General features: G+C 37.5%; 1 protein-coding gene across 2 annotated transcripts in view; it reads right to left on the minus strand.

Annotated features, from left to right (window-relative positions):
* ksr2 (kinase suppressor of ras 2) overlaps window positions 1-25,921 on the minus strand; it is a 101,390-nt gene that overhangs the window by 74,246 nt on the left and 1,223 nt on the right. For both annotated transcript variants that reach the window (XM_059549574.1, XM_059549573.1), the window contains exons 2-5: window positions 22,163-22,303; window positions 18,507-18,657; window positions 9,427-9,462; window positions 7,768-8,278 (exon numbers count right to left, since the gene is read on the minus strand). In XM_059549574.1, the coding sequence (XP_059405557.1) occupies window positions 7,768-8,278; window positions 9,427-9,462; window positions 18,507-18,657; window positions 22,163-22,303 (839 nt within the window). The remainder of the gene's footprint in view (window positions 1-7,767; window positions 8,279-9,426; window positions 9,463-18,506; window positions 18,658-22,162; window positions 22,304-25,921) is intronic.

A 25,921-nucleotide genomic window follows, 5' to 3' on the forward strand; every position in this document is an offset into this window, starting at 1 on the left:
AGCATTCTTTAGACTGGTTAAATTAAGATCAGCCAGTACCAGAATGATGGGAAGAAAAAAGTATGGAGAAGGCTTGGAACAGCTCATGATTCATAGCATTCAACATCATCTGTGAAACCTGGTGGAGCAGTCTGATGGCACGAGCATGCATGGCTTCCAGTGACACTGGGTCACTGGTGTTTACTGATGATGTGAGAGAGGGCAGAAGCAGCTGGAAGAATGATGAAGTGTATAGGGATAAAGATTCAGTCAAATGAAGATTCAGTCATGTAACAAAGTTGATTGGGCGGCGCTTCATAGTACAAATGGACAATGACACAAAGCATACTGCAAAAGCAACCCAAGAGTTTATGAAGGTAAAAAAGTGGAATGTTCTGCAATGGTCAAGTCGATCTCCTGATCTCAACACGATTGAGCATGCATTTCACTTACTGAAGACAAAACTAAAGGCACAAACAAAAAACAACTGAATTGAGCTGCAGTAAAGGCCTGGCAAAGCATCACAAAGGAGGAAACCCAGTCTCTGGTGATGTCCATGAGTTCCAGACTTCAGGCAGTCGTTGCCTGCAAAGGCTTCTTAACTAAAAATATTTAAAAAATAACATTTTATATCCTGCATGATTATATTTGTTTGTCCAATTACATTTGAGCCCCTGAAAAGGGGGGAACTGTGTATAAAAATTGTTGTAATTCTTAAGGATTGTATGTTATATATTTGTGCAACCCCTTGAATTAAAGCTTAAAGTCTGCACTTCAATTTCACCTTGATCGTATTCAAATTATTTCTGTTCGGGTGGCATACAAAGACAAAATTATGTAAATTGCATCAGTATCCAAATATATATGGACCTGACTATAAATATACTGTATATATATATATATATATATATATATATATATATATATATATATATATATATATATATATATATATATATATATATATATACACAATCATAAACTGGCCCTGGTCTTAGCAATAGTTATCACACTTTTGCACAATATTTCAATAACCAAACCATCACAGGTTAATTTAATTTAGTAGTTAGTTAGTTTAGTTAGTTTAATTTAGATGAGGCTGAGTAACTAAATCAAGAAGATGAATAAGTGTTTAGGATCTAAATGTGGAGCAAAAATACAGTAGATCCGGATTGACAACTTAGTAAATTAATAGTGAATTTGCTAACACAGTGCCAAATAATGATGCTTGATGCTTTTATAATACTTTTTGCAGATTATTTCATCATCCAAAGCATTACAGGTTTATTTATAAGACCGTTCAAGATGGTATCAGTGTTTAGGATCTAAATGTAAAGCAAAAATCTAGTAGATCCAGATTGATGTGTTAAAACATGTCTTAAAACTGAGCACTCCATTTTACAAGTAAACACAAATGCTGGTCATTAATATACATTCAAAGAGAGGCCTGTCTTTGGATGTAAATTTATGACCAGCATTTGCCTTGCCCTTGTCGTTTTGGTATGCCATGAATGTACACACCTAAATTTACTGCTCCATAAGACAAGGGTTAATGATACAATATGATGACCTCCTAGCACAAACATGTCAGTGTCTATTCAGCAAGAAGCAATTCACGACTTCACCCTTACATCTAATCTGAAAGCGAATAGTAGGGATATTTTGGCATGCTGTCCTGGGGGAGGGGTCCGGGCCCAGAGCATAGCCCGAACCCAAATAACTCCCCCTATCCCTAATTTGGGATAAATAGATTAGAAGTGAGGAGTTGGGGTGGAGGAGGGATGCCGAAAACTGTCGTGGGACAGGAGACAGGAAGACTGGATATATATACGCTTGTGTGCTAGTTAAGATGATTAGCTGAACGAGATGCACCTGTGCCAAATAGGATGATTATCTGATCGTGCTCCTCCCGAACTTTGTTAATAAAACTCCATTTCACGAGTTCACCCTTACATCTATTTTGAAAGCGAATAGTAGGCATTTTGGCGTGCTGTCCTGGGGGAGGGGTCCGGGCCCGAAACATAGCCCTAACCCAAAAAACTCCAGAAAAGAGGTTTAAATGCATAGGACAGCAGCCAGAGAGCTAAATTTAGTTGCCCCCCAAAATATGTGTATTGAGAAGAAAAGCGCAAAGCGACCAGGAGAGCCCCTGCAGTTTTCGACGAGAGCTGCGGCTCGCAACGTCTTACCGGTGAGCCCTATGTGCCGCTTATGAGAGGAGCACGACACTGGATATTAAAAAATGAGGGACTCTTGCTGCATCCAAAGGAAGCTGCGGCTCTGCTGCACCAGAAGGGAGAGTCCCTGGCTGTACCCCCTTGGGAGGGAGATCCCTAGCCGCCATTGAGCATGCAACATAACTCAGACGGGGGGTTCACACTTCGACCGCAGGGAGCCGTGGGTCTGCTGCACCGGAAGAGGAGCCCTAGTCCGATGCTGAGAAGGCAAAGAGACGCGACTGATGGAGGGACTCCCGCTGCATCCGAAGGGAGCTGCGGGAGATAGGGGAGTCCCCCTTTGCGGGTTGATGTGAGGCACGGTTTTACGCCTCGGAGGGCTCTCCCAGCCTCCGTTGGGGGTCCGTGACTCTGCTGCATCAGGAGTGCTGCCCCGGAAGGGAGAGCCATGATTGACGCTTAATGGAATACGACTGGTGGAGGAACTCTTGCTGCGTCCGAAGGGAGCTGCGGCTCTGCTGCACCGGAAAGGCGAGTCCCCCTTGCGACTGAATGCGAGGCATGGTTTGATGCATCTGATGGAGGGCTCTCACTGCGACCAAAGGGAGCCAGTGGCTCTATTCCACTGGGAGGGAGATCCCTGTCCGCCCTTGAGCATGTATCATAACTCAGATGGGGGGTTCACCCTGCGACCGAAAGGAGCCGTGGGTCTGCTGCACCGTAAGGGAGAACCCCGTCAGATGCAGAAGAGGCAAGAAGATTTGAGGCGCGGTTTGATGCATCTGGTGGCCGGCTCTCACGGCGACCGAAGGGAGCCAGCGGCTCTATTCCACCAGGAGGGAGATCCCTGTCTGCCCTTGAGCATGTATCATAACTCATATGTCACCCTGCGACCGAAGGGAGGACTCTCTGAAGGGAGACTGATGGAAGGACTCTCACTGCATCCGAAGGGAGCTGCGGCTCTGCTGCACCGGAAGGGAAAGTCCCCCTTGCGACTGGAAATGAGGCATGATTTGGAGCGTCTGATGAAGGGCTCTCATGGCAACCAAACGGTGCCACGTTCCTGCTGCCCTGGAAGGGAGAGCCCTGTCCGATCCCTAATAAGCAGTAAAACGCGACTGATAGAGGGACTCTCGCTGAGTCCAAAAGGAGCTGCGGCACTGCTGCACCGGAGGGGAGAGTCCCCCTTTCGACTGAATAAGATGGTGGTTTGATGCATCAGATGGAGGGCTCCCACTGCGACCGAAGGGAGCCAATGGCTCTGCTGCACCGGGAGGTGCACGAGATCCCCCGTCCACCGCCGAGCATGCATCATACTCAGAACAACAGACTGAAGAATGACTCTGCGACCAAAGGGAGCCGATGGGTCTGCTGCACCGGGAGGGGAGCCCCATCTGATGCAGAGTAAGCAAGAAAACGCGACTGATGGAGGGACTGCCGCTGCGTCCGAAGGGAGCTGCGGCTCTGCTGCCCTGGAAGGGAGAGCCCTGTCCGATCCTGAATAAGCAGTAAAACGCGACTGATGGAGGGACTCTCGCTGAGTCCGAAAGGAGCTGCGGCACTGCTGCACCGGAGGGGAGAGTCCCACTTTCGACTGAATAAGATGGTAGTCTGATGCATCAGATGGAGGGCTCCCACTGCGACCGAAGGGAGCCAACGGCTCTGCTGCACCGGGAGGTGCATGAGATCCCCCGTCCACCGCCGAGCATGCATCATACTCAGAACGACAGACTGAAGAATGACTCTGCGACCAAAGGGAGCCAATGGGTCTGCTGCACCGGGAGGGGAGCCCCATCTGATGCAGAGTAAGCAAGAAAACGCGACTGATGGAGGGACTCTCGCTGCGTCCGAAGGGAGCTGCGGCTCTGCTGCCCTGGAAGGGAGAGCCCTGTCCGATCCTGAATAAGCAGTAAAACGCGACTGATGGAGGGACTCTCGCTGAGTCCGAAAGGAGCTGCGGCACTGCTGCACCGGAGGGGAGAGTCCCACTTTCGACTGAATAAGATGGTGGTTTGATGCATCAGATGGAGGGCTACCCACTGCGACCGAAGGGAGCCAATGGCTCTGCTGCACCGGGAGGTGCACGAGATCCCCCGTCCACCGCCGAGCATGCATCATACTCAGAACGACAGACTGAAGAATGACTCTGCGACCAAAGGGAGCCGATGGGTCTGCTGCACCGGGAGGGGGGCCCCATCTGATGCAGAGTAAGCAAGAAAACGCAACTGATGGAGGGACTCTCGCTGCGTCCGAAGGGAGCTGCGGCTCTGCTGCACCAGAAGGGAGAGTCCCCCTTGCGACAGGATACGAGGCGTGATTTGATGCATTGGATGGAGGGCTGTCACAACGACCGAAGGGGGCTTGTGGCTCTGCTGCACCGGGAGGGAGAACCCTGTATGATGCTGAATAGGCAAGGAGATTTGTAACTACGGCTGGAGGGCCCTTACTTTGACCAAAGAAGCGATAACTGACTGTATTGGGAAAGAGAGCCTCCCATTAATCAAGTAAACAACTAGATTTTGTGAGAGGGGCCTCTATCTGATTTTGTGAGAGGCCCATTTTGAGCTGGTGAAGTTGCTGCCCCGATGCAAAATGAGTGGCTGGAAAGTTTTCTACGGGTAGGCCTGATTGAGCAAGGATCATAGTTTTTTTTTTGGAATCAAAGTCATTGATGAAGAGAGGGTCCAGCGAGAATTTAGATTGAGCGTTTCGGAGTTGGACATAAATGGAAAAAGGCACCTGCGGGGGCGGGCTCTGCTGGGATGGCTGGTGTGAGGATGGACCGTTATAGATAGATAGGGTGATGTTAGGAGAGTTAGCTATGGTAGATAACGAGTTTGAGTGAATGGGGATAGGCTGGCTTTGGAGGGGTTGGCTGAAGAGGGTTCGGTGAACTTTTTTGATATAAAATCGATCTGACCACTAATAGGTCTTGGTGCCTTCTGCCTTCTGACAAAATCTGGAGCTGGAGGCCACTGAACAGAAAAATGGTTAGGAGCATGAGGGAGCGGAAGATTTGTGAGCGCATTTACGAATGGAGGTGGCCTCACGTTCGCTGTAGCTCACTGTAGCTGTGGGTCGTGGGAAGGGGCTGGGATGTGTGATGTCTTGAAGAAACTGTGTAGCCTGCACTGCTAGCAGAGGCAGCCTAATGCTAATGTCTGATACGTGAGATGGAGGACACTGAAAAGAAAAGGGGGGTTAGAAGTAACAGGATGGAAATACAGAGATGTGCAGGCCAATGTTGCAAGTAAAAGTAGCTTCGTGCTTGCTTCAGCTGTTGTAGTTGTTGGCTGTGGGAAAGTAGAAGGGTTAGTAACATTTGATGAGGCAAGCTAAAAATGTCTGGGTAGCCTAGCAATTGGATGCCTGATTTGGCAATTGCTCAAACCTTGTCCGCATTAATACGTTCCTGCTGGAAAAGCATATTTTCCTTTCGTTTTGGCCTTCCGGCCTTTTTAAACGGCCTCCAGAGCGGATAAATTTGGGATGCTGTTTTCCCGTTGTAGTATGGACTGTGAAAACAGAGGCTTTTGAAAACGATGTAGCATGTTTAGTTTTGTAAAACATTGTACCAATAGACATGTCTATAGCAGTAACGTTAATTGCAGTTATGTGATATTCAAATTCAAGCGGTTTCTAAAGATATTTACTTTTCATATTAAGGTCCTAAAAAGACAACAGAAAATTTACTCACACTTGCTGTCCTGCGGCAAAACATGAGGGTAGTTGCGTTTTAGAAAAATTCTGAGTAATCACGCCAAATAAATGGTGAAATATGTCCCTAAATAAATTGATCCTGCCAGAATAATTGCATGAAACTTATGTCTGTATCATCTCAGTGAGGTTTAAACATGCACAGTAAGGCAAATGTAATGTCTTCAGACATTTCTGTGTGGATGACAACTCTTGAAAAATGCCTTTGCTTCATGGATCAAAGTGGCGTCGTCATCCCACAGAGTTATGTCATATAGTCGTTTAACAAACTACAAAAACTGATTTGGCTTTATTAAAATGTGCGCATAATCGCATTCAATATAACTAGTCTATTTAAATTGTTCAGATGAACAAAGCACGAGGTTTTCTTGCATAATTAGCATTTTAATTGTTTGGTCAGACAGTTCATATATTGGCCTACGTATATATCCACATTCGTAAATCGGGGAATAAACGTGGAATTATGTTTTGTATGCTAAATATGAAAACAAGTGTATGTGCACAGTACCTATAACTGCGCTTTGCATTTTGCAAGATTGACATGATAAATGGCCAACTGACCCAGTTTACTCATTAATTTTGTTAACGAACGAGATATGTACCAGTTCATAGCTTTCACGAACGACATGTTCATTCAACTCGACATGTATACAGGTTCAGTCATTTCGTTCACGAACGAGATCTCTAGATCTCGTTCAGACTCATATGAAACTCGCTCAGTGAAGGGCATATTCGTTCAACAAATCAAGTGCTTCGTCACATGTCGTACTCGAAGGCTATTGGCTCGAGGTTGAGTAACTCTTTGACAGGATGAAACGGTTCACAGAGCTACCCAGTTCACGAGCTGCGCATGCGCTGCTAATGGCGCCGCGCTGCTGTGGAGGGAGGAACTTCACTGACCAAGAAATATGAGTAAGTTGATTATGTTAACGAGAACGATTCGTTCACCTAAAAGATTTGTTCAAAAAGAACAATTCATTCACGAACGACGTGGAGGCAGCATTCACCTGCGCCAGCCGTGTTCAAAGCCGTGGTGAAAGGTTGACCCGCAGCGGGAAGCAAGAGAGGCTTGCTGCGGTGAGAACTGGGGTGCGGCCCAGACTGGTGAATGCCTGCTGCGATCCAGCACTCGAAGAGAGATTGTCTTGGGCGGAACAATCGTGTTGTCGAGTGAGCTCGGGGCTTTGCATGGTCTTTTGGCCACAACGTGTGGCTTGGCGAGAAGAGCAGCTGACGCAATGACGCTTGTTGGAGCTCAGCGGCCGTGTTTGGTGGGGTAGGAGTGATCATGGGGCCGGCAAAAAGCAGCAGATCTGAAAAATCCCTGGTATAAAACTGTCGTGGGACAGGAGGTAGGAAGACTGGATATATATGCTTGTGTGCTAGTTAAGATGACTAGCTGAACGAGATGCACCTGTGCCAAGTTGGATGATTATCTGATCGTGCTCCTCCCAAACTTTGTTAATAAAACTCCATTTAAATTGACAGTAAAGGCATTTCTATTTCAAATAAATCCTGTTTGTTTGCACTTCATATTTATAAAGAAAATAATAAAAAAAAATGTATCACCATTTCTTGAGCAGAAAATGAGAATATCAGAATGATTTCTAAAGGATCATGTGACACTGAAGACTCGAGTAATGACTACTGAAAATTTAGCTTGCATTGCTTCACAGGAGTAAATAAAACTGTAATATATATATCTATATAAGCTTTATGTCAAAAGCACATGTATGATGCCTTAAATGCTCTCTAGGTACCTACAGTAGGTAGCTCATTTGGTTTTGCTGAGCAACAGACCAAGATGTCGCCCTCACACCAAAAAACAAAACAACATTTAAAAAGCATTGCACAATGCATTACGCAGAACGCTGTATAATGTAGTGTGACTCACTTGGGTGTCTGTGCGTCATCTATTCTGTTCCCCAGCTGGAACTCGTGGGATTTGCTGCGGTGCAGAGCCGTGAACCCTGGCAGAAGGTGGATGAGCTTCCGGCTCGCAGGCGGCGGGGTTCCAGGGGCCTTCAGCTTATTCCTACACCTGACCTGCGGCGTCCCTGGTGGGGTCATGGTGTTCACTACTAAGGGAGTCCGAGGAGGGGTGTGGGCAAAATGCCTCTGTCTGGGGGAAGGAGGGAGAGAGTGATGTCCCATATCCAGAGGCGAGGGGAAGAGGCCGGAGTGAGGGTCCACGGTCAGCCGGTCTGAATGCGGGTGAGGGGAATAGAAGGGGGGCGCCAGGGCCTGGGGACTCTGGCACAAGTGCTGGCTGTAGCGCGAGTGCAATTTGGGGCTCTGGGAGAGCTGGAGACGGACCCACTGACTAGGGTCTGATGGCCCCACTGGGGTGTTCTCTTTCCCCGACTCGGACGTGGGCCACTGAATGGACCAGTCCTGCTTGGATCCTGTGGACACACAGTGTGAGAGATAAAGAGAACCAGCCAGAATAAAGAGAAACAAGTAAGGATGAGAAAAACACTGGAGGAGAGGAGATAAGATAACACAATGACAAATAAGAAAAGAAGAGATGAGTTGAGTTGAGAAGCAAACAAGTGATGAAATAAAAAGACAAAGTGAGATGAGGTTACATGAGATGAACCAAGACACAAGACATGAAAAATGAGACAAAATTAGACAGGAATAGAGGTTGATTTTTATAATATAATGCCTTTATATGACAAATTTAACTGAATTTAATTGAAAGACAAGTAAATAACAAATGAGCAACATTTATTTTAGTTTTTACTAAATGAATAATGAATATGAAAATGAATGAATTTGAAATAATTAAATAAACTTGATTAAAATTCATATTTTATCATATTTACTAAATGTATTTGATTATTTGAAAATAACTGATAGTTTAAACAAATAAACGGAACTTGATCAAAATAAATCTGCAAAATCAAAATTTATTTTAAATAATATTCACTAAAATGATTTCTAATATTTTTAATTTGAAAATGAAGCAGTTTGAATAAATGAATTTAACTTGCATTAGTTAAATACATTTGTCAAATGAATATTTCACGTCATATTTTCTAAAATAATTTGACAATTTGAAATCAATCAATTCAAACAATTAAACTGAACTTGATTAAAATAAAACTAACCTATAAAATTAATATTCATTTTACATAATTTGTACTAAAATAATTTTAATTAAGGAGAGAAGAGAAGAGAAGAGAAGAGAAGAGAAGAGAAGAGAAGAGAAGAGAAGAGAAGAGAAGAGAAAAGAAGAGAAGAGAAGAGAAGAGAAGAGAAGAGAAGAGAAGAGAAGAGAAGAGAAGAGAAGAGAAGAGAAGAGAAGAGAAGAGAAGAGAAAAGAAGAGAAGAGTTTTGATACCAAGTGCCAGATGAAGGATGTCAACAGTGAAGAGACTCAGACTGCATCTATCATGACAAACAGACAGAAAGATGAAAGGACATGTGTGATTGAGAGCAAAGTGAGTCTGGAATGTCTCAAAGTAATGAGCACTGAAGTTGACTGATATGTAAAAACACCACAATGACAACTAACGCAATGGAGAAAGAGAAATGGACTGTTTCTCACCTCCATTACTGTGTAATTTGTCATCCTCAAGTTGTTCTTTAAAAAAAAAAAACATTTTCATTAAGACATATTCACATGAAATCCAATGCATATTCATTACATTTTTATACAGTACCTTTTTAAAGTCAATATTACAATTTTAAATAAAAAAATTTACTGAAATGGTATACCAGTTTTGTGGTGTTGTAGAGAAAAAAAAACTTTATGTCATTTATTAGATTACATTTCATAAATGTTTATCTCTGAACCATCAATGTTAACTAGAAACCATGATTATGTCAAACACAAATAGATTTTATCCCTTCAAATTCCCTTACTGGAATCGCCAAAACCATTAATGTATAAGAGAGGGAAATTAAAATATGAGACAAACACAAAGCTCTTAGTGAACTTTATCTATTAGTGATACACCTTTTGTTGCTGAAGATGACCATCATGCCATTTTTCACAATCTCTCTATCTCTCTCTGTTTGTTTGCCTCTTTCAAAAATGATTATGTTGACATAAATACAGAATAAATTGGTTCTGTCTTTTTTTCAGTGCATTTCCTTTAAACTCTGCATTACAGCGAATGAACAGAAATCCGGCAGAAAGACATTAAATGTGTCTAAACTTTAGAATCTATGGGTTGCTTTTCAGTTTAACCCTTTAGTAGATCATTTTCTGACTTAATTCTGTAGAAAATGCTCTGGGAGAGCAGGTAGGTTGCTGTGATTTGATTAATGGCACCTTTATATAGAATAGCTGAAAGACAGGATGATGGATGGAAACCCACACAGGGAAATGTGCTACAGAACATAAATTACTTTTCATACTCGTCTAATAGGTTAATTGTAAAAGTGGTTCAATGTTTCATTCAAGTGAATTGTCTTAATTCTACATCTTATTAAATGATGTATTTTAAAAATTGCATGTTAACTTTGAAACTTTTCAGCAATTCCATCACAGAATCACTCTCAAAAAAAGAAATAAAAGGGTTCAAAAGCTTTTACTGAGGTGGTACCTTTTCAAAAATTTACTGATATGGTACATACAGTATGTACACATTATTTATTAAGATGTACCTGAATTGTCAGCTTGGCATTCAACACTGCCATCTCTCATCCTGTCACTGGTTAGCCTCTGTTCTATGTTTTTTGGAGGAGGTGTGGATTTGGAGGGAGGGTGGGATCTTTTGCTGTTAAAGCTAGCTTTCTGTTTTTAGACTCTCAAAAATCACCTACTCTACCTTTAATTTTCTTGAAAAATATGATTACGAGAGAAAGATTTTAAAATCATATGGACTGACTTTTGCTTAAAAAACACTTCTTGTTCTTTTTTTTGTGCAACGAAAGGAATCAAAGATAAAAACACATGAAACATTATCGCAATATTAAAATGTACATTTTTTAAATTCCACAAAGAGGTCATTTTCAAACAAAGCAGGTCAGCCCAGTGAAAACCATGAAAAACTTGAATCCACTGTGAAACCTGCTTGGGGAAATCGAGTGAATTCCTTTTGAAATGACTAGATTTTGCCCTAAAACTAATTGCTGAACAATGGACAAATATGACTGCACCTTTAGGCTTCAGCTTAATTTAGTTAAAAATATGATTATAACTACATACATTTAAAGCATAAGTCTATCCTTGCAGAATGATTGCTACTTAAAGAGTGTGATATATATATATATATATATATATATATATATATATATATATATATATTGTTTTTTTTTATTTTGTTTTTTAGCCAAAAAAAATTATAAAGAAGATCAGGCAATATTACAAGCTGGACTTGAATGCATGATGCTCATGGCCATCACAGCTCAACTAAAAATTACAGCTTCACTAAGTCATAGTTTACAAATAAAACTTTCTGAAAAAAAAGAAAAAGAAAAAATCAATTTCTGTCGAAGATCGTTAATCAGTAATTGCTTGGAACCCACAACCCACCGAACTCCACAGATGAACAAACACCATTACAGGACTCTCCCTCTTGTGGTTTCAACCTGGACTGTGGCTCAGCGGTCACAGTTCACTATGCACAAATGATTCCAAGGGCCCTTAACAACCCCCTAACCCGTACAAGACACGCTCGCTCTAAGGGACACACTCCCACTCTTTGAGCATGATGGGAGATAAGTATTTGCCACTCCTAAACAGGGGTCCAGTGGGCACAGCTGAAGGACACTTCTCAAAGTCCTCTCATGGCCTGGAAGATGTTCAAATGAGCATTTTTAATTACAGAGGAGAGATGACAAACAAGCTACTTGAAGTTTCAAAGTTTCAGGCATGGTCCGTGCTTGACCCGTGCTTGATGTGTGAAGTTTTCGATGTCAAATTGCAAAGCCTACACGATTGAGAAACCAATAACTAACTACTTGGCTAGTAAATACATTTATTAATACTTTGCAGAGCCCCGGAGGACATTTCACATTAACTACATCCTTCTCCTTCTTTCAGTGTGATTTTTAGGTACTGACAAACAAACAACAACCCTAAGCAATTATGTATGAATATAAACTTTAATTTTGGTGTATACGGATATGACACTAGTATATTGGGCTATTATCCCTATCTAGTAACACCCTGAAATAAGTGCAAAGATAAAACCGTTTCTTCTCCAAAAAGCTGTTATATGTATTTTTCTAAACATCTTCATCTCACCACCCCATGGCGGTTCTGTCTATCGTCAATTTTCAACCTCAGGATTCACCTCTGTCTTGCTACAAAAAGGTGGGAATGAATCCATCTGTTGTGCAGCAGATTGTGGCTACAGCTGTCAATAATTCCTTAGTGTATTGTTCTCTTGACATGATGAATGTATCTTATTAAATCAAGAAACAAATGCCATAGATGTAATTCTTCATAATTAATCTCAACTGAAGAGATGTGTAGCCTCGCAGCCAGTAAGTGTTACATACAGTGGTGGCCAAAATTGTTAGAACACTTGGCATATTTAAGATGTTTCAGTTGTTTTTGTTGAATTGGCCATTACAATACCCATAAAACAAACTATTGCCGGAACAACCTGCGCCGGAATTAATCTAAAAGTTAAAAGTGAATAAAAAAAATGATTCATGTACAGTACATTATGAAATGAAATCATTTTTTGGAGACAAAAAAAAAACGGTCAATATTTTTAGATCTGTCAGGTGTTCTAAAAATTCAACCACCACTGTACATTCTTCCGGTTTTAGTTTCATTGCATTTATGAGTTGCAAAGCAACTTTTCTCATGTGTAAAACCTGATGCCACAATGCACATTTAGGGAGTTTTGCAAAACATTGCTACGAGTCTGCAAAAGTGTTTTGACTGGTAATTCACACAAAAATTAAAATTAGCTGAAAATGTGTTTGTTAAAGAACAGATTTGGATAAATTAAGCTTTACATCATTTGTTTACTAATGGATCCTCAGCAGTGAAGGGGTGCTGTCAAAATGAGAGAACAAAGAGCTAATAAAAACATCAGAATAATCCATAAATAATGTAAATAAACCACAAGCTGTGTGCTCGTAATAAATCCATCAAGTCAATATTTTTACTCCAAACCATTGCATCTGGTTAAAAGTCCTCTATTCATAATACTGGTTTCTGCAGTGAAAAAAATAATCTGAATCAGGAGAGAAATATTCACTGATCAAGCACTGTTTACAGCATAAAACTGTTCTAAACAAATATGTTAGTGGATTTTGATGTGAGAGAACAACAGGGGATGGTTGTTCTAATGTTGTTATTATGGATTATAGATATCCTCTGCAGTAAGCAAGTGATGGGATGATACATTTCTATAAATCTGTTCAAGAAAAAAACTTATCCTGGAAGGGCTGAAGGTGAATCTTTGTCTGAAATATTCCTTTGCTATGAACTGGCTAGGACATTCTGAATGGTGTTTTATTATGATTTGCAAACCTATGGGATTTTTTTTTACTTTTCATCTTGCACCAAGGCAAAATAATTGCCTAGAGCTTAAAAAAAAACCCATCCAATTTGAGATTTGATTCAGGCCCATTACACAAACAGTGTGGGATGAGTTGCATGACGGGTCAGAGGTTTGTTTAAATCCCCAATCCTAACTATGAGCCTTATAACACCACTAATGATATAACATCCAAACTCCAGAACACAAAGAAAGAAGGAGAGTCGACCGATAATGATTTAGAAAATCCTGATGAGAACTTGTCAACATTTCTGAAACAATGCATTTGCAGTCACAATCATTGCCTAGCAACATTGCCTTATACAGCTGCTACAAAGTGATGCATGGGGACTTATATTAGCATCTCGATTAGAAAAGCCGTTATTACAAGCAGTGTTGGGGAAAGTTATTTATAAAAGTAATGCATTTCAATATTGCGTTACTCCCTAAAAAAGTAACTAATTACGTTACTTAGTTACCTTTTACTGAAAGTAATGTGTTACATTTGTGTTAAATATGTGCAGGGCTTGATTGTTTTTAATATAAAAAGCATGTTTTAAATAAATATGTTTTTAATATATTTATAGCAAATATAAAAGCCCTTTCACACCAAAAAAAGTGTAATGAATAAACCTCAGGCTGAAGGAAACATAAATTAACATCTGTGTGCAGAACACAGGAGAAGAAGGTTCAACACTCTTCAGCAGTAAAAAAAAAAAACAATAAAGCACATTTGTTAGCTTATCTAAAGTAATTTTTGCTTATTATAATGGTTGAACTGGATCATCAAAGGTCAGCAGTAAAGACATTGGTTAATAAAATGGGATTAGATACATTTGTGCTATTTAACATTTAATTATTGCAGGTTTGTGTCATATTCTGAGTTTGCATTTTACTCTTTTAATTCATTTTGGTGAATACTAAATCTGTTTTTTGCGAGTGGGGTGAATTAATGCACATTCACATTTAGTCTAGAACTAGTGTTACTTTACTAGTTACTTGAAAAAAGTAATCCGATTAAGGAACTTGCGTTACTTGCAATGCGTTACCCCCAACACTGATCACAAGTCAAAGATACTGTCATTAACCAACTCAAGAAAGGTGTCAAGACAACCTGTTACCAACGCAGTTTGCCTGTACATCATGGCGCTAATCATTTCTCAAATGCCATTATTATATAGAGTGGCAATTTGGCCAAACAGCTCTCTACACTCAATGGCATAACTCACTTACTGGCTCAGGTAGAATTTATTTTTTACAATATATAAAGTACCTGTTTAAAGGCTAAAAGGAATCCAATGGGAGGTCAAATAAATTATACACAGTGTTATACCTGCTTATCTTTATAAACTGGTAGATATATACAGTAAATGCTGACACGCTGAACATGAAATTGGCATATACATTCTTCTTTTTTTTTTAAATAGGCTATTGAAAGGTCTTGAGAAACGACTGAGATGTGACTTTTCACTTTTGTTACAGTGTATGCCTTTTAAAAGATAAGACAGAGATCCCTCAAACCAGAAAAAATGATTTCTGCCCTGTATGTGTAGAGAAAGTTACAGCAGCCGACAGATTCTGTTCTAGAAAGAGTCACGACCCCTGACATTCACAGGGTGGATACCATGATCAAAGGTGCGTCTAATGAATAAATGACAGAAAATTTGAATGCAAATTGTACAAATATAAAGCAAAATTGCAATCTGTTTTAATGTAATTAGTTTGCAAATCAAGCATATTATGCGTGATTGCCTTTCGCTGCTTTGTTCTGCCTATAAGAATCCTGTTTAATATGATATTTCTTTTCTCTGGAGATCAATGAGGTGTGAGGTCTCAAAATCACTAAAAACACTAATTCAGTTTAGTATCCTCTCGACGGCACCACAACCCTTCACATTCTCTCTCTCCTCATACTGAACTCCTCTTCTACACTTATCTTCATACCCTACAACAGAAGCAGTTTGAAAGATACAGTGATGAAGGAGCGCAAAACATGCAGGCTAGTGAGGGACAGACGCAAAGAAATCAGGTATAGCTCACCTAAAATGTTTTTAATGAATTCTGTTGTCATTTATACACTGTTAGAAAAAAAAGTTTTTCAATGAAACACAAAAGATATCTGAGTTGCGTGTGTGTGTGTGTGTGTGTGTATATATATATATATATAATGGAAGTGGATGGTGACCTCCAAAACTCTGTAAAAGCATCATAAAAGTAAACCAAATGAGTCATGTAATATATCTGAATTTTATATATGCTGTCATTTATATTTGTTATTTGCTCCACATCCCAGCTCACCACTCACTTTGAATGGATGAAAAAAGCAGCTTGGATCTCAGAAGAAACAATGTCCTAAATGTGCGTTTGAAACAACTTGAGAGTGAGTAAATGATGACAGAATTAAAATTTTTGGGTGAACTATTCATTCAAATGAATCAGAGTCTGAATAAAAACACTGCAGAGATGAGAACAACGGGGTAGAGAGACGGACAGAGAACGAGAGTGAGAAAGAAAAAGAAATCAAGATGATGAGAGGTGCCATTTCTAAATTATACGGTATGCTCTCGTGATGGCTGGAATCCCCGTAGTCCTTGTGTAGCACCTTCACCAGACCCTGAAGGAGCCCATGCTGTGTCTCAACAAGCTACCTTAAAAGCCTTTCTAAACCCGTCTTTAAACAAAGCAATCCAGCCTGATCACACTTTCAACAGTGCAACCGGCGGTTAGCGCTGTGTCTGAACACTATCACAGCGGGGAATCCACGTTTGTGAAAATCCAGGCACTGCAGGGCAGCCGCACTAACGTTACTCAAAGCAAATACAAAGTCAGTGTGGGAAAGAAAGGTCGAATGTGAGGGTACCGTGGATTTGGTGAAGAGATTCAATGACAATAAACTGCATTATATGTTATCACTTCAAAAAAACATGCACAATTTGAACAGATGGAGAAAAGGCTGTAAACAAACACTCAAATATAAGTTCACTTAAATAAAGCACAACAATGCTTGTGTAAAGTTGTATGCGTAATATAATTTGCCTGCTAAAGAACATGCCAGAACAGTTGCCCTTTATTTTCTCTGAATCATTACTAAAACATTTATGCAACATACTACCGGACTGAAAGAACTTTGCTGCCCTCTGTTGGCCAACAAAGGTAATTTTTGAGTTTCCCAGGACACTTTTTGTCTTTCAGATATTTTACAGAATCCATAATACAAAGTATGCAAAGAATGCAAAAAAAAAATTTTTTGATAGAAAATGTAAGACCAAATGTTAATACATTAAAATAATAATTGTAAAACTGCACATTATAATATATGTATTTGCATCATCTATGCACAAATTTGTTGGATGATTTTGGATCTGACTAATGAATGAAAATGTATATTATCTACCAATGCCAGGAATTTCAAAATAGCCAAATATGGGTTGTTTATTAATCTGTCTCGTAAGTATTAATTAAATCATTAATCATATGCAACATTACATTTGTTAAACATTGACATCCATGTGTGCAGAAAGCTGTGCAAATGTATCTGATATGATAATGCTCTGGATGATGCACTTTAAAGATCTATGAATCAATTAAAGGCAAAATAATTAGCACAAAATATATTATTCTTCCAATACCAGTAATTTCAAAATGGCCAAATATGGGTTGTTTATTAATCTGGCTCATAAGTATCAATTAGATCATTAATCATATGTAAAGCTAAATCTGTTAATCATTAACTTCAGTGTATGAAGAATGCTGTGCACATGCATCTGATATGATAATGCTCTGGGTGTCACACTTTACAGATTTATGGATTGATTAAGGACAAAATGATTAGCACAAAAGTCCATAAAGCAGGATGTTCTGGTTCTTTAATGATCGGTTATCAAGATCTAACTTCATCACACACTGGTGAGGATTTAAATTGGACTGAGATTTGAACATCTGCAGAAACACTCCTTCGATCAAATCTTTTTCTGGTAAGAGCAGGAACAATCAGCTCCAGCTGTGAAGGTAGAGGACAAACACTGCTGGAGGATCTAGTTGTTCATTTAAAGTGAGATGTTACCCAACACTGTTATCAAACTGTGCTGTATTTCAGAGCGTGATACAATGCTGCTCTCCAGTGGAAACACACACAACAAGCAAGCTATCAAGGTATCAAACTGCATGTATAAACACAGCCCTGAAGCTCATTGCTTTGAAAACATCTGGAGAAAAGCCTTATGTAATTAAAACCTTTTGACTAAATGAATTTATGAATTATTAATTCATTTAAGTCTCACTTAATTATGACAATTAATTAGTTACTCAATCTAATTTTCTTATTCCAAGCATAAATCCTTCTGTCTAAATTACTAATACATTTAAAAACTTGAGCCTCATAGGGTGACATGATTCAATTAGTAAACCATTTCTGTGGAATTTACAATTTTTTTTCACATAATGTTTTTAGTCAGTGCAGATTCATTAAACTGATCAAAAGTGACAATAAAGAATGCAAATATGCTGCACCGCTATAAAAATTCCGCTTTGTCATCACAGGAACAAAATTTATTTGAAAATATATAAAACAAAAAATAAACTAGTGATAATATTTCATAATATTATTGTTTTGTATTAATGATATAAATGCTAATTATCATTAATATTTATTTTAACTGATCATGGCTCATTCAATCATTACAAGAGTTGGAACATTCAATACAACTTATAATAGTGGGACATACTGTAAAAAAACAGGGTTTCTTTCCATTCCAAGCGGCAATAATGCAATTATTCAGCTCAGCGTTGTGTTGCCCTCTACTGGATGATCTCTGATAGAGCTTTTCTTTCATGCCAAAACATAACCATGTGACCAAAATATATGGATACCGCTAATTAACTATTCCAATAATTTTAGTAAAAACAAATCTAAATGTTACGCCACATAATGATATTTTAAATAATTCTATGTTTTGGTTCTTTGCTGTACTTTTTGCCAGAAAGTGTAGATATTCAGACACAAAGAGACATACAGTAGATAGATTAACAGACAGATAGACAGGCAGACAGCATTTGTCTTATTAGACAGACAGGCAAATAGACAGCATTTATCTTATATTGATACTGTCAGTAATTCAGGGCTGTAAGAAGGCTTGTTGGACAGTTAGGTGATATTTTTAGCTGCATCCTGTGAACTCACCTGATTTGTGGGCTGATCGTAGACATGTGAGCGAGGCATTGAGCCGAGCACATTCTTCATCACTCGCTCCAAACTTCTGCAGCGCCTCACACACCTGCTCATCCGACATCTCCAACAGAGCTTCCAGAGTCAGCTCACCTGGAGAGATCTCCTACAATAAAGAGCAAAGTCTGAGAGATGTGCGAGCTGACTTAGACTGAAAACAAAATTGAGAAATCACTTGGATGTCATTGAAATGTGCCCCAAGAGATTTTAGAGCCAAGTGGATTTTGAATACAACTTCAAAAAAAGTATTTTTTTTTTTAATAGTGCACTACTGTTCAATGTCAGTAATAAGATTCTTTTTTAAAATAAATTAATAATTTTAATCAGCAAAAATGCATTAAAATTATCTAAAGTGACAGTTAAGACATAATGTGACAAAAGATTTCTATTTCAACATCCAACTTTTTATTATCCATCACATCTGTTGTCAACATCTATAAGAGTTATGTTTCCAAAGGATCATGTGACACTGAGGACTGGAGTAATGATTGCTACAATTTAAAATATATTAAGCTAAAAACTGTTTTTTGTTATTGTTATTGTTATTTTTATTTATTATTATTATTATTATTATTGTACATAAAATAATTTTTCACAATGCTGTTTATGTTATGATTTTATAATACATTTTATTTTATTAATTAGTGTTTTGGACAGATATGCATATTTTGTGGCATACTTGTTTCTCAAAACACATATATAAGTTGGGATCAAAATGACAAGTAATTACCATAGTTGCCATTTTATTTGTTATTAGGGAAATATCTGGATGAAATTGTACAAAAAAAATGATTTGCATTAATGGAATAAAAACATGCTCGAGTTAAAAATGTAAAAAAATATATGGTTAACAAAATTATCTTTTGATTTAAATAAAACGTAAAACAGTGCTATTTTTATATAGTGTATGACTTTATCTGAACAAAAAAAATCACTTAAAATAGTACCTTTTAAATAAATGTAATTAATTGAAAAGGATTTATAAAACTAATATATAGAATATAGGAAAATGTTCATTTAAAACTTGAAACAGACTGATGACAAAAGACATGAGACTTAACTTGGACTCATAAACATGTCAGCAACACATACAATTATTAATGTTGTTATCCACAATAAATTACAATAAACATACAGTATAACAGGGACTTAATCGAACAATAAACTTATTACAGAAAATTCTTTGCTCAGTGGTGACAGATTCAAAACTAAAATCTTCGTTTGCTATGCTAGATGCCAAACAATTCAATTAAAATTCAAAATGTGAGCACTCAGCAAAATAGGTGTGAAAGTGAAGTGACATACAGCCAAGTATGGTGACCCATACTCAGAATTCATGCTCTGCATTTAACCCATTCAAAAAAGTAAACACACACAGCAGTGAACACACACCCGGAGCAGTGGGCAGCCATTTATGCTGCGGCGCCCGGGGAGCAGTTGGGGATTCTGTGCCTTGCTCAAGGGCACCTCGGTCGTGGTATTGCCGGCCCGAGACTCAAACCCACAATCCTAGGGTTAGGAGTCAAACTCTCTAACCACTAGGCCATACTTAACAACTTTTTAATTTTGTTATTCTAAAACTTACAAATTTACTCTTTAGTACAGTACCTGACCACTTTTTTCATCAGTCTTTGTTCAGGAAGTATTTTCCTGTTCATTTTTCCAAAATGTCTTTATTTAAGAGTTCTAAACCATGAACTAAACCAGCAGACTATGAGGTGAATCACAATATTACAAACTTTGATTACACAAAGTATATGAGAGTCAGACAAAAAGGCAAAGGTACAAGACTCTACTCTACTTAACGGCTTTAATGAAGAAAATAACCTCAATTCCATGCAGCACTGCAAATGACAAATTAAATACAAAGTATAAATATAAAAATATTAGTTTAAATAAGATAATTGTCTATAGAGTTAAAATAATGTGGGTAGATGGCTTCAGCAAAAAGCATATAATATTGGTTTATTCTGCTATGGCCAAAATTAATAAGGTTTTTATTTCAGTAACCTTAGTGTAAAGCTCTATGTAGCTACAATTCCTTCTCCACATCAGCAGAGGGCTTCAGCACATCGGACAGCGCCAACACTTCAGCACCGAGGACAGCGACACATGAGGAAAAACCTCAAGGCCTACAGAAAATCTACTGTTATAGACCGTATGTTTACAACCTTTTATGCCATCAGACAGGAAATATTTCGAGATGCACTACATGGGAGGCTAAGAAGCAGCTACGTCCCACAAAACATCCTAATCCTACATTAGGATGCTCTCACTAGCCAACCTTAAACCAGTCACACATTTACATATAATTGCACATCTCTACACACACTCAATTAAATCTATTTCGCATCACTATGTTCACTTTATTGTACAACTGTACAACCTGTTCCTCCCTTTATTTTCTTTGCATAGACATAGCTTGTAAAACATTTCACTGCCATCTTATCTGAGCATGTATTCTGAGACGTGTGTGATTTGTCAGCTTTCTTACTGTTCCTGTTTTCTGTTCATTTCCTTTTATCAATTTCAGCTTGAAATCAAGCACTGATAATGAAACAATATGGTGTGATTACATCAAAACTTAGTTTAATGTAGGATTAGAAAATAAATCAATAATAATATATTAAAAGTAGTAGTTTTTTAGTAATAAAGGGGAGTAAAATTGTATTTAAGACAAGATTTAGTGACATTTTCTTATTTAATATTTTCACTCATAGTAACTCACTTTTCTCTGCTAGACTGTTTTAATTTGATTTTCAAATACATTATTGCTTATGCCAGAGATTATTGTTCTTACGGTATATAAAATCATCACTTTAAATCATACATTACTGTGCACTTCCAAAAGTTAGTGACCATCTAGCTTTATTTACTTGCCATATTTGGATTCATTTGGATCTTATTAATTTTGGACCTTGATAACAGATAATATAGGAATGAAAGTTGATTATTAACTGGATGAACCAATAACTTTTATTTTTCAAAGACATGATCTGAGACCAGCATTATTTTAGCATTACTTTATCATTTTTTATTTTTTTAATATATTAATTGTATTGCCGTTAATGATTATTTTTATTACTGTGTAGTATTAGGTTTTGTTTTTAGATGTTCTGGTTTCATTTTAATTTGAAAAGTTTTTTTTTCTTTTTTTGGTCTTAGTTTTTAAGCTTATTTTAGTTATTTTAGTACTTAATATTTTATGCTTTAAATATTTTGTTTTGGTTAATGTTTATTTCAAGTACTGTTTTTTAAAGGTTTTAGTTTTAGTTAACCCTGTTTGAGACATATATATATATATATATATATATATATATATATTCTACAGATTTCATTACTAATGTCAATCACAAAGCTAATTTAATAAAACAAGTGAAACAAATACTAACCCTAACCAAAACCCTAACTTTAGTACAGCATTGGTAGCACATCTTGATAAGACAGCATTACTGTTTGACACAATCAAATCCATACATGATATTTCTTAATCCTTGAATCTGAACTTTTCTTGACAAGCGACTTTGGGATGGAGTTGGCCAATGAAATCATCTGTGGGGCGGGGCTTGTGTATGTCTTGTTTAGGTCACAACACACAGGACTGCACATACCTCAATAACCTCCTTCCTCATGTTAACAATGCGGAACCAGTGTCCCAGCCGCGGGAATCCATCCAACTCCACATTCTGCTCCTGTAAGGACACTTTACGCTTGTAAGAGAGCTGCCGACTAAAATACTTCACCAGTTTACCCTGAAAAAAAAGAAAGAAAGAACTTTATATAGCACTCAACAATATGATATTTCAACATTTTTAAATATGTAAATATTAGTTGAACAATTTACATCAGTCACATCTGCAGATCCGTAAGAAAACGCTAAATGACGTTCAATATTTCATGATGTCTTTTAACAATTTCGCAGCATGTGGGAAAAGCATGAATATTCTAAACTAAGTTTTTCCAAGACAGTGATGTCACGGCAGCCTCTATGCAGGGCTTATCCAAATCTTTGCCTCTCGTGTACTCTATTTATGGTTTTAAAAACTTTAATATTAAACTATTCACACAACTATTTGGGAGAAAAAAAACAACTAAATATTAAAAAATTATTATTTTTTTTTTTGCTTTTTGGTGTTTTGTGTCATAATTTACTACTTTTTTTTCAAGATGAAGCAAAAAGCAGCAGGTGAGTTATGTTAATGCATTTTTAGCTCAAATAGGTCAATTACTATAAAAAAAGGTTTTGTGGTTCAGCTTCATTCCCAGCATGCACTGGGGCATAAATAATTAATTTAGTTGCATTGTTTGACCATATACCAGTTTTATTTACACAGTTGTTGGGGGTTTTATTGTCACATTTAAAAATGTTACCCATTTTAAGTTATTTCACAAGTAGTTTTGTGATGAATATTCATGTAAACATTGAATATTATTTTCTAGTAGACAAAAAATGAGATCAAGCACATCATTTGCAAAAATCACATGCAATAAAAACTTGTTGTTAATCATTCTGCATTAACTCAAAACATTACATTTGCTTACTGTTTAGCTTAAGTAACTGAACTTAAAAAGCCATAAAAATGGTTTCCCTGAGTTGTATGAACACCTTTTTAAAACAAAAGGCACAACATGGATTTGTTACGTCCATATGGATTGTCAACAAGTGAGCCTGCATTATACAGTACATGAGGAATATCACACACTGGATGCCATCAAGATAAATGTTGACCTTTCAAGCTAACGAGTAAATAATAATCGGCTATTTGATAATTTCAGCCTTATCAGTTTATTGAATACTGTCCATCTATATCTGTAGTCTGTTCAGTTTTATTTGTGTTGAGTTGATCTCCCATGGCAACACTGTTTCCGGAATGTTACTGTATGAAAACAAAACACATTGTATGTGGTTCCCAGCTGAAATAATCAAATATTAAAGCCTAGAGATGTTTCTTCTAATGTACATTTTCACTCAAAGTTCTCAATTCACTTCTTGAACTAAATACTCTTTTTGAACTGAAATGTACTGACCCAAATCCATGACATTCTCTCTTGTTATTTTAGAACGGCTGCAGGTATATTTTGAACAGAACAGATTTAATTCTTTAACCCAAGAAATCCCAAACTTTTTGTCAGCTGAACCCCTTTGACCTAATATTAACAAGTAACTCTTTAAATATTAGTAGGTAAACAAATAAAATAATTTATTTGGATTTTTATTTAATCAATCATTTTAATTTAACGTTTTTATAATTCAATGATTCAATTTATGATTTTTTTTATTTATTTATTTATTTTAGACCATTATGGAAGCCTTGAAATGAAAACAAAAGATAATTGCAGCATTTTATATCACAGTTCAGACTTATTTTACTCACAAAAAAATGTCAGAAAGAAAAGAGTCAGAATTGTGACATTGAAACATAGAACTGCGAGATATAAACTTCCTATTCTAAAGGGGGAAATCTTTTTTCTTCACAATTTCTCACAATATTTTTTTCTACCACAGAATAAAATATTAAAAATGTAACTGTGACTTTTATATTACACTTGTGACTTTATTAAAACTGTGATAAAAGTTGCATCTTCCTCTGTTTTTTTATTCTGTGGCAGTTATGGGTCCACTTTAGTTAATTCTATGTTGTTTCTAATGTCATTTAAGCCAATGGCAATTTGTAAGCAAATGTTATGCTTGTGATGAATATTATAAATTTACAAAACAACATAAATTGTAATCCTTGATTAGAAAATACTACATATTCTATCAGTACCTGATTTATTTGAAGTGCATGGTTTGTCTAGACCACAGAAAATGCCCTGTTCGATATACTTTAAACCTTGAATGAGTTTTTATTATTTTTGGTAATATATTTAAAGAGGGATCAATGTATTGCTGGTAACAAATGCCATTATGCTTTGAGCATCACTGCTGCCTGAAAATTGAGGATGGTTATGCCATCCATCAACAGATAAACAAGCAAAAAACCCCTGATAATATCTAATGTTTGTAATTATTATTCCATCAACATGAACAAACAAAGTGCTTCATCGTGACATACTGACACTAGTGACGGCTGCAATCGACAGCCAATGGAAAATGGGTTCCCCACATCAAGAAAACAGAGTGCAAAAATACTAGAGAGCTTCTGAAAAGCAGTCAAAAAAAAGGGTAACACTATACCAACATGAATGCAACAGCACATAATCAGGATCAAAAGTATAATCTTACCAAAAAAAAAAAACAGATATAATCATAAAATAAAGTAATACTTTATCATAAAGACCCAAACATAAATAACAGACTAAGCTAAAAGATAAGATATTGACAAGATTCTGATGGTGGGTTAAGAAATAGGCGTCATACAGACTACACATCAAGCCCATAAGCAGAAATCATTTTTTCTTGCATCTGCACAGACCCAATCTAATGTAATCCAATATCTGAAGCCTAAACATGCTGAAACACAGAGCAAAAGAAACCAACCTGCCCATTCAAACAGGTGAGACCAGGTGGGTCGTTTTGACAAGGGATATATCTCAGTAAGGTTTGAAGTTACAAGTTCAATTGCACAAGTGTGTTTTCTAAAAAACAATAGTCCGATAATTGTTCTGTTAGTCTACCTTTTTGCTGTTTAAGTGTTTTACGGTGTACATTTTGCTGAAAAGCCAATAAAACAGAGAGTAACCGGTAGTCTGGTTCCTGAATGAATGACTCTTGTAAGTCCATTCTTTTCAGTAAATCAAAAACATACCTGTACAGCGCAAGTAAAAGTAATTTGATTCCTGAGCAAATTACTCATATGAATCAGTTCTTTTAAGTGATTTAAATAAATATAGTGGGATCAGCATATAGTCCATCAAACAAAAGACTTTTATGAGACAGAATTTTCTTTTTAGGAAAATAAACACTTTTGCATAGCTAAACAGTTTCTGAATGCATCTGACTACTTTCCTTTCATCTGGTCTTGTTCTGAGGCTCATGAGACATAAATCAGCTGCCTACTAACACATCGTGTCAATAAATATTAAGAGTTTTATGTTTGATTTTATTTTTTTTATTTTTTTTTTTCAATTAGTGTTATTTTATTATTATTATTATTTTATTTCACTTGTGCTCATGCACTTATGCACATAGAGTTTTTAAAGAATTTTGTAGAATTTCGATGCTGAAATCTGTTGTTTAAATTTGAAATGATCTCATCATTTGGCAACAAGCTGTTCAAGGCAGAAAGCAACACGAGCTGTTAAAAAAGAAAAGTAGCACGAATCGAGTCCCTGATGATACCGGAATCATTTAGAATAATCGGAAAAGGAATCGAATCCCATCCTCAAGTTTGAGACACATTACATAAAGGGTCAGGGGGGGGCATTTC

Source organism: Carassius carassius, chromosome 5, assembly GCF_963082965.1.
Source record: "Carassius carassius chromosome 5, fCarCar2.1, whole genome shotgun sequence".
Lineage (NCBI taxonomy): Eukaryota > Metazoa > Chordata > Actinopteri > Cypriniformes > Cyprinidae > Carassius > Carassius carassius.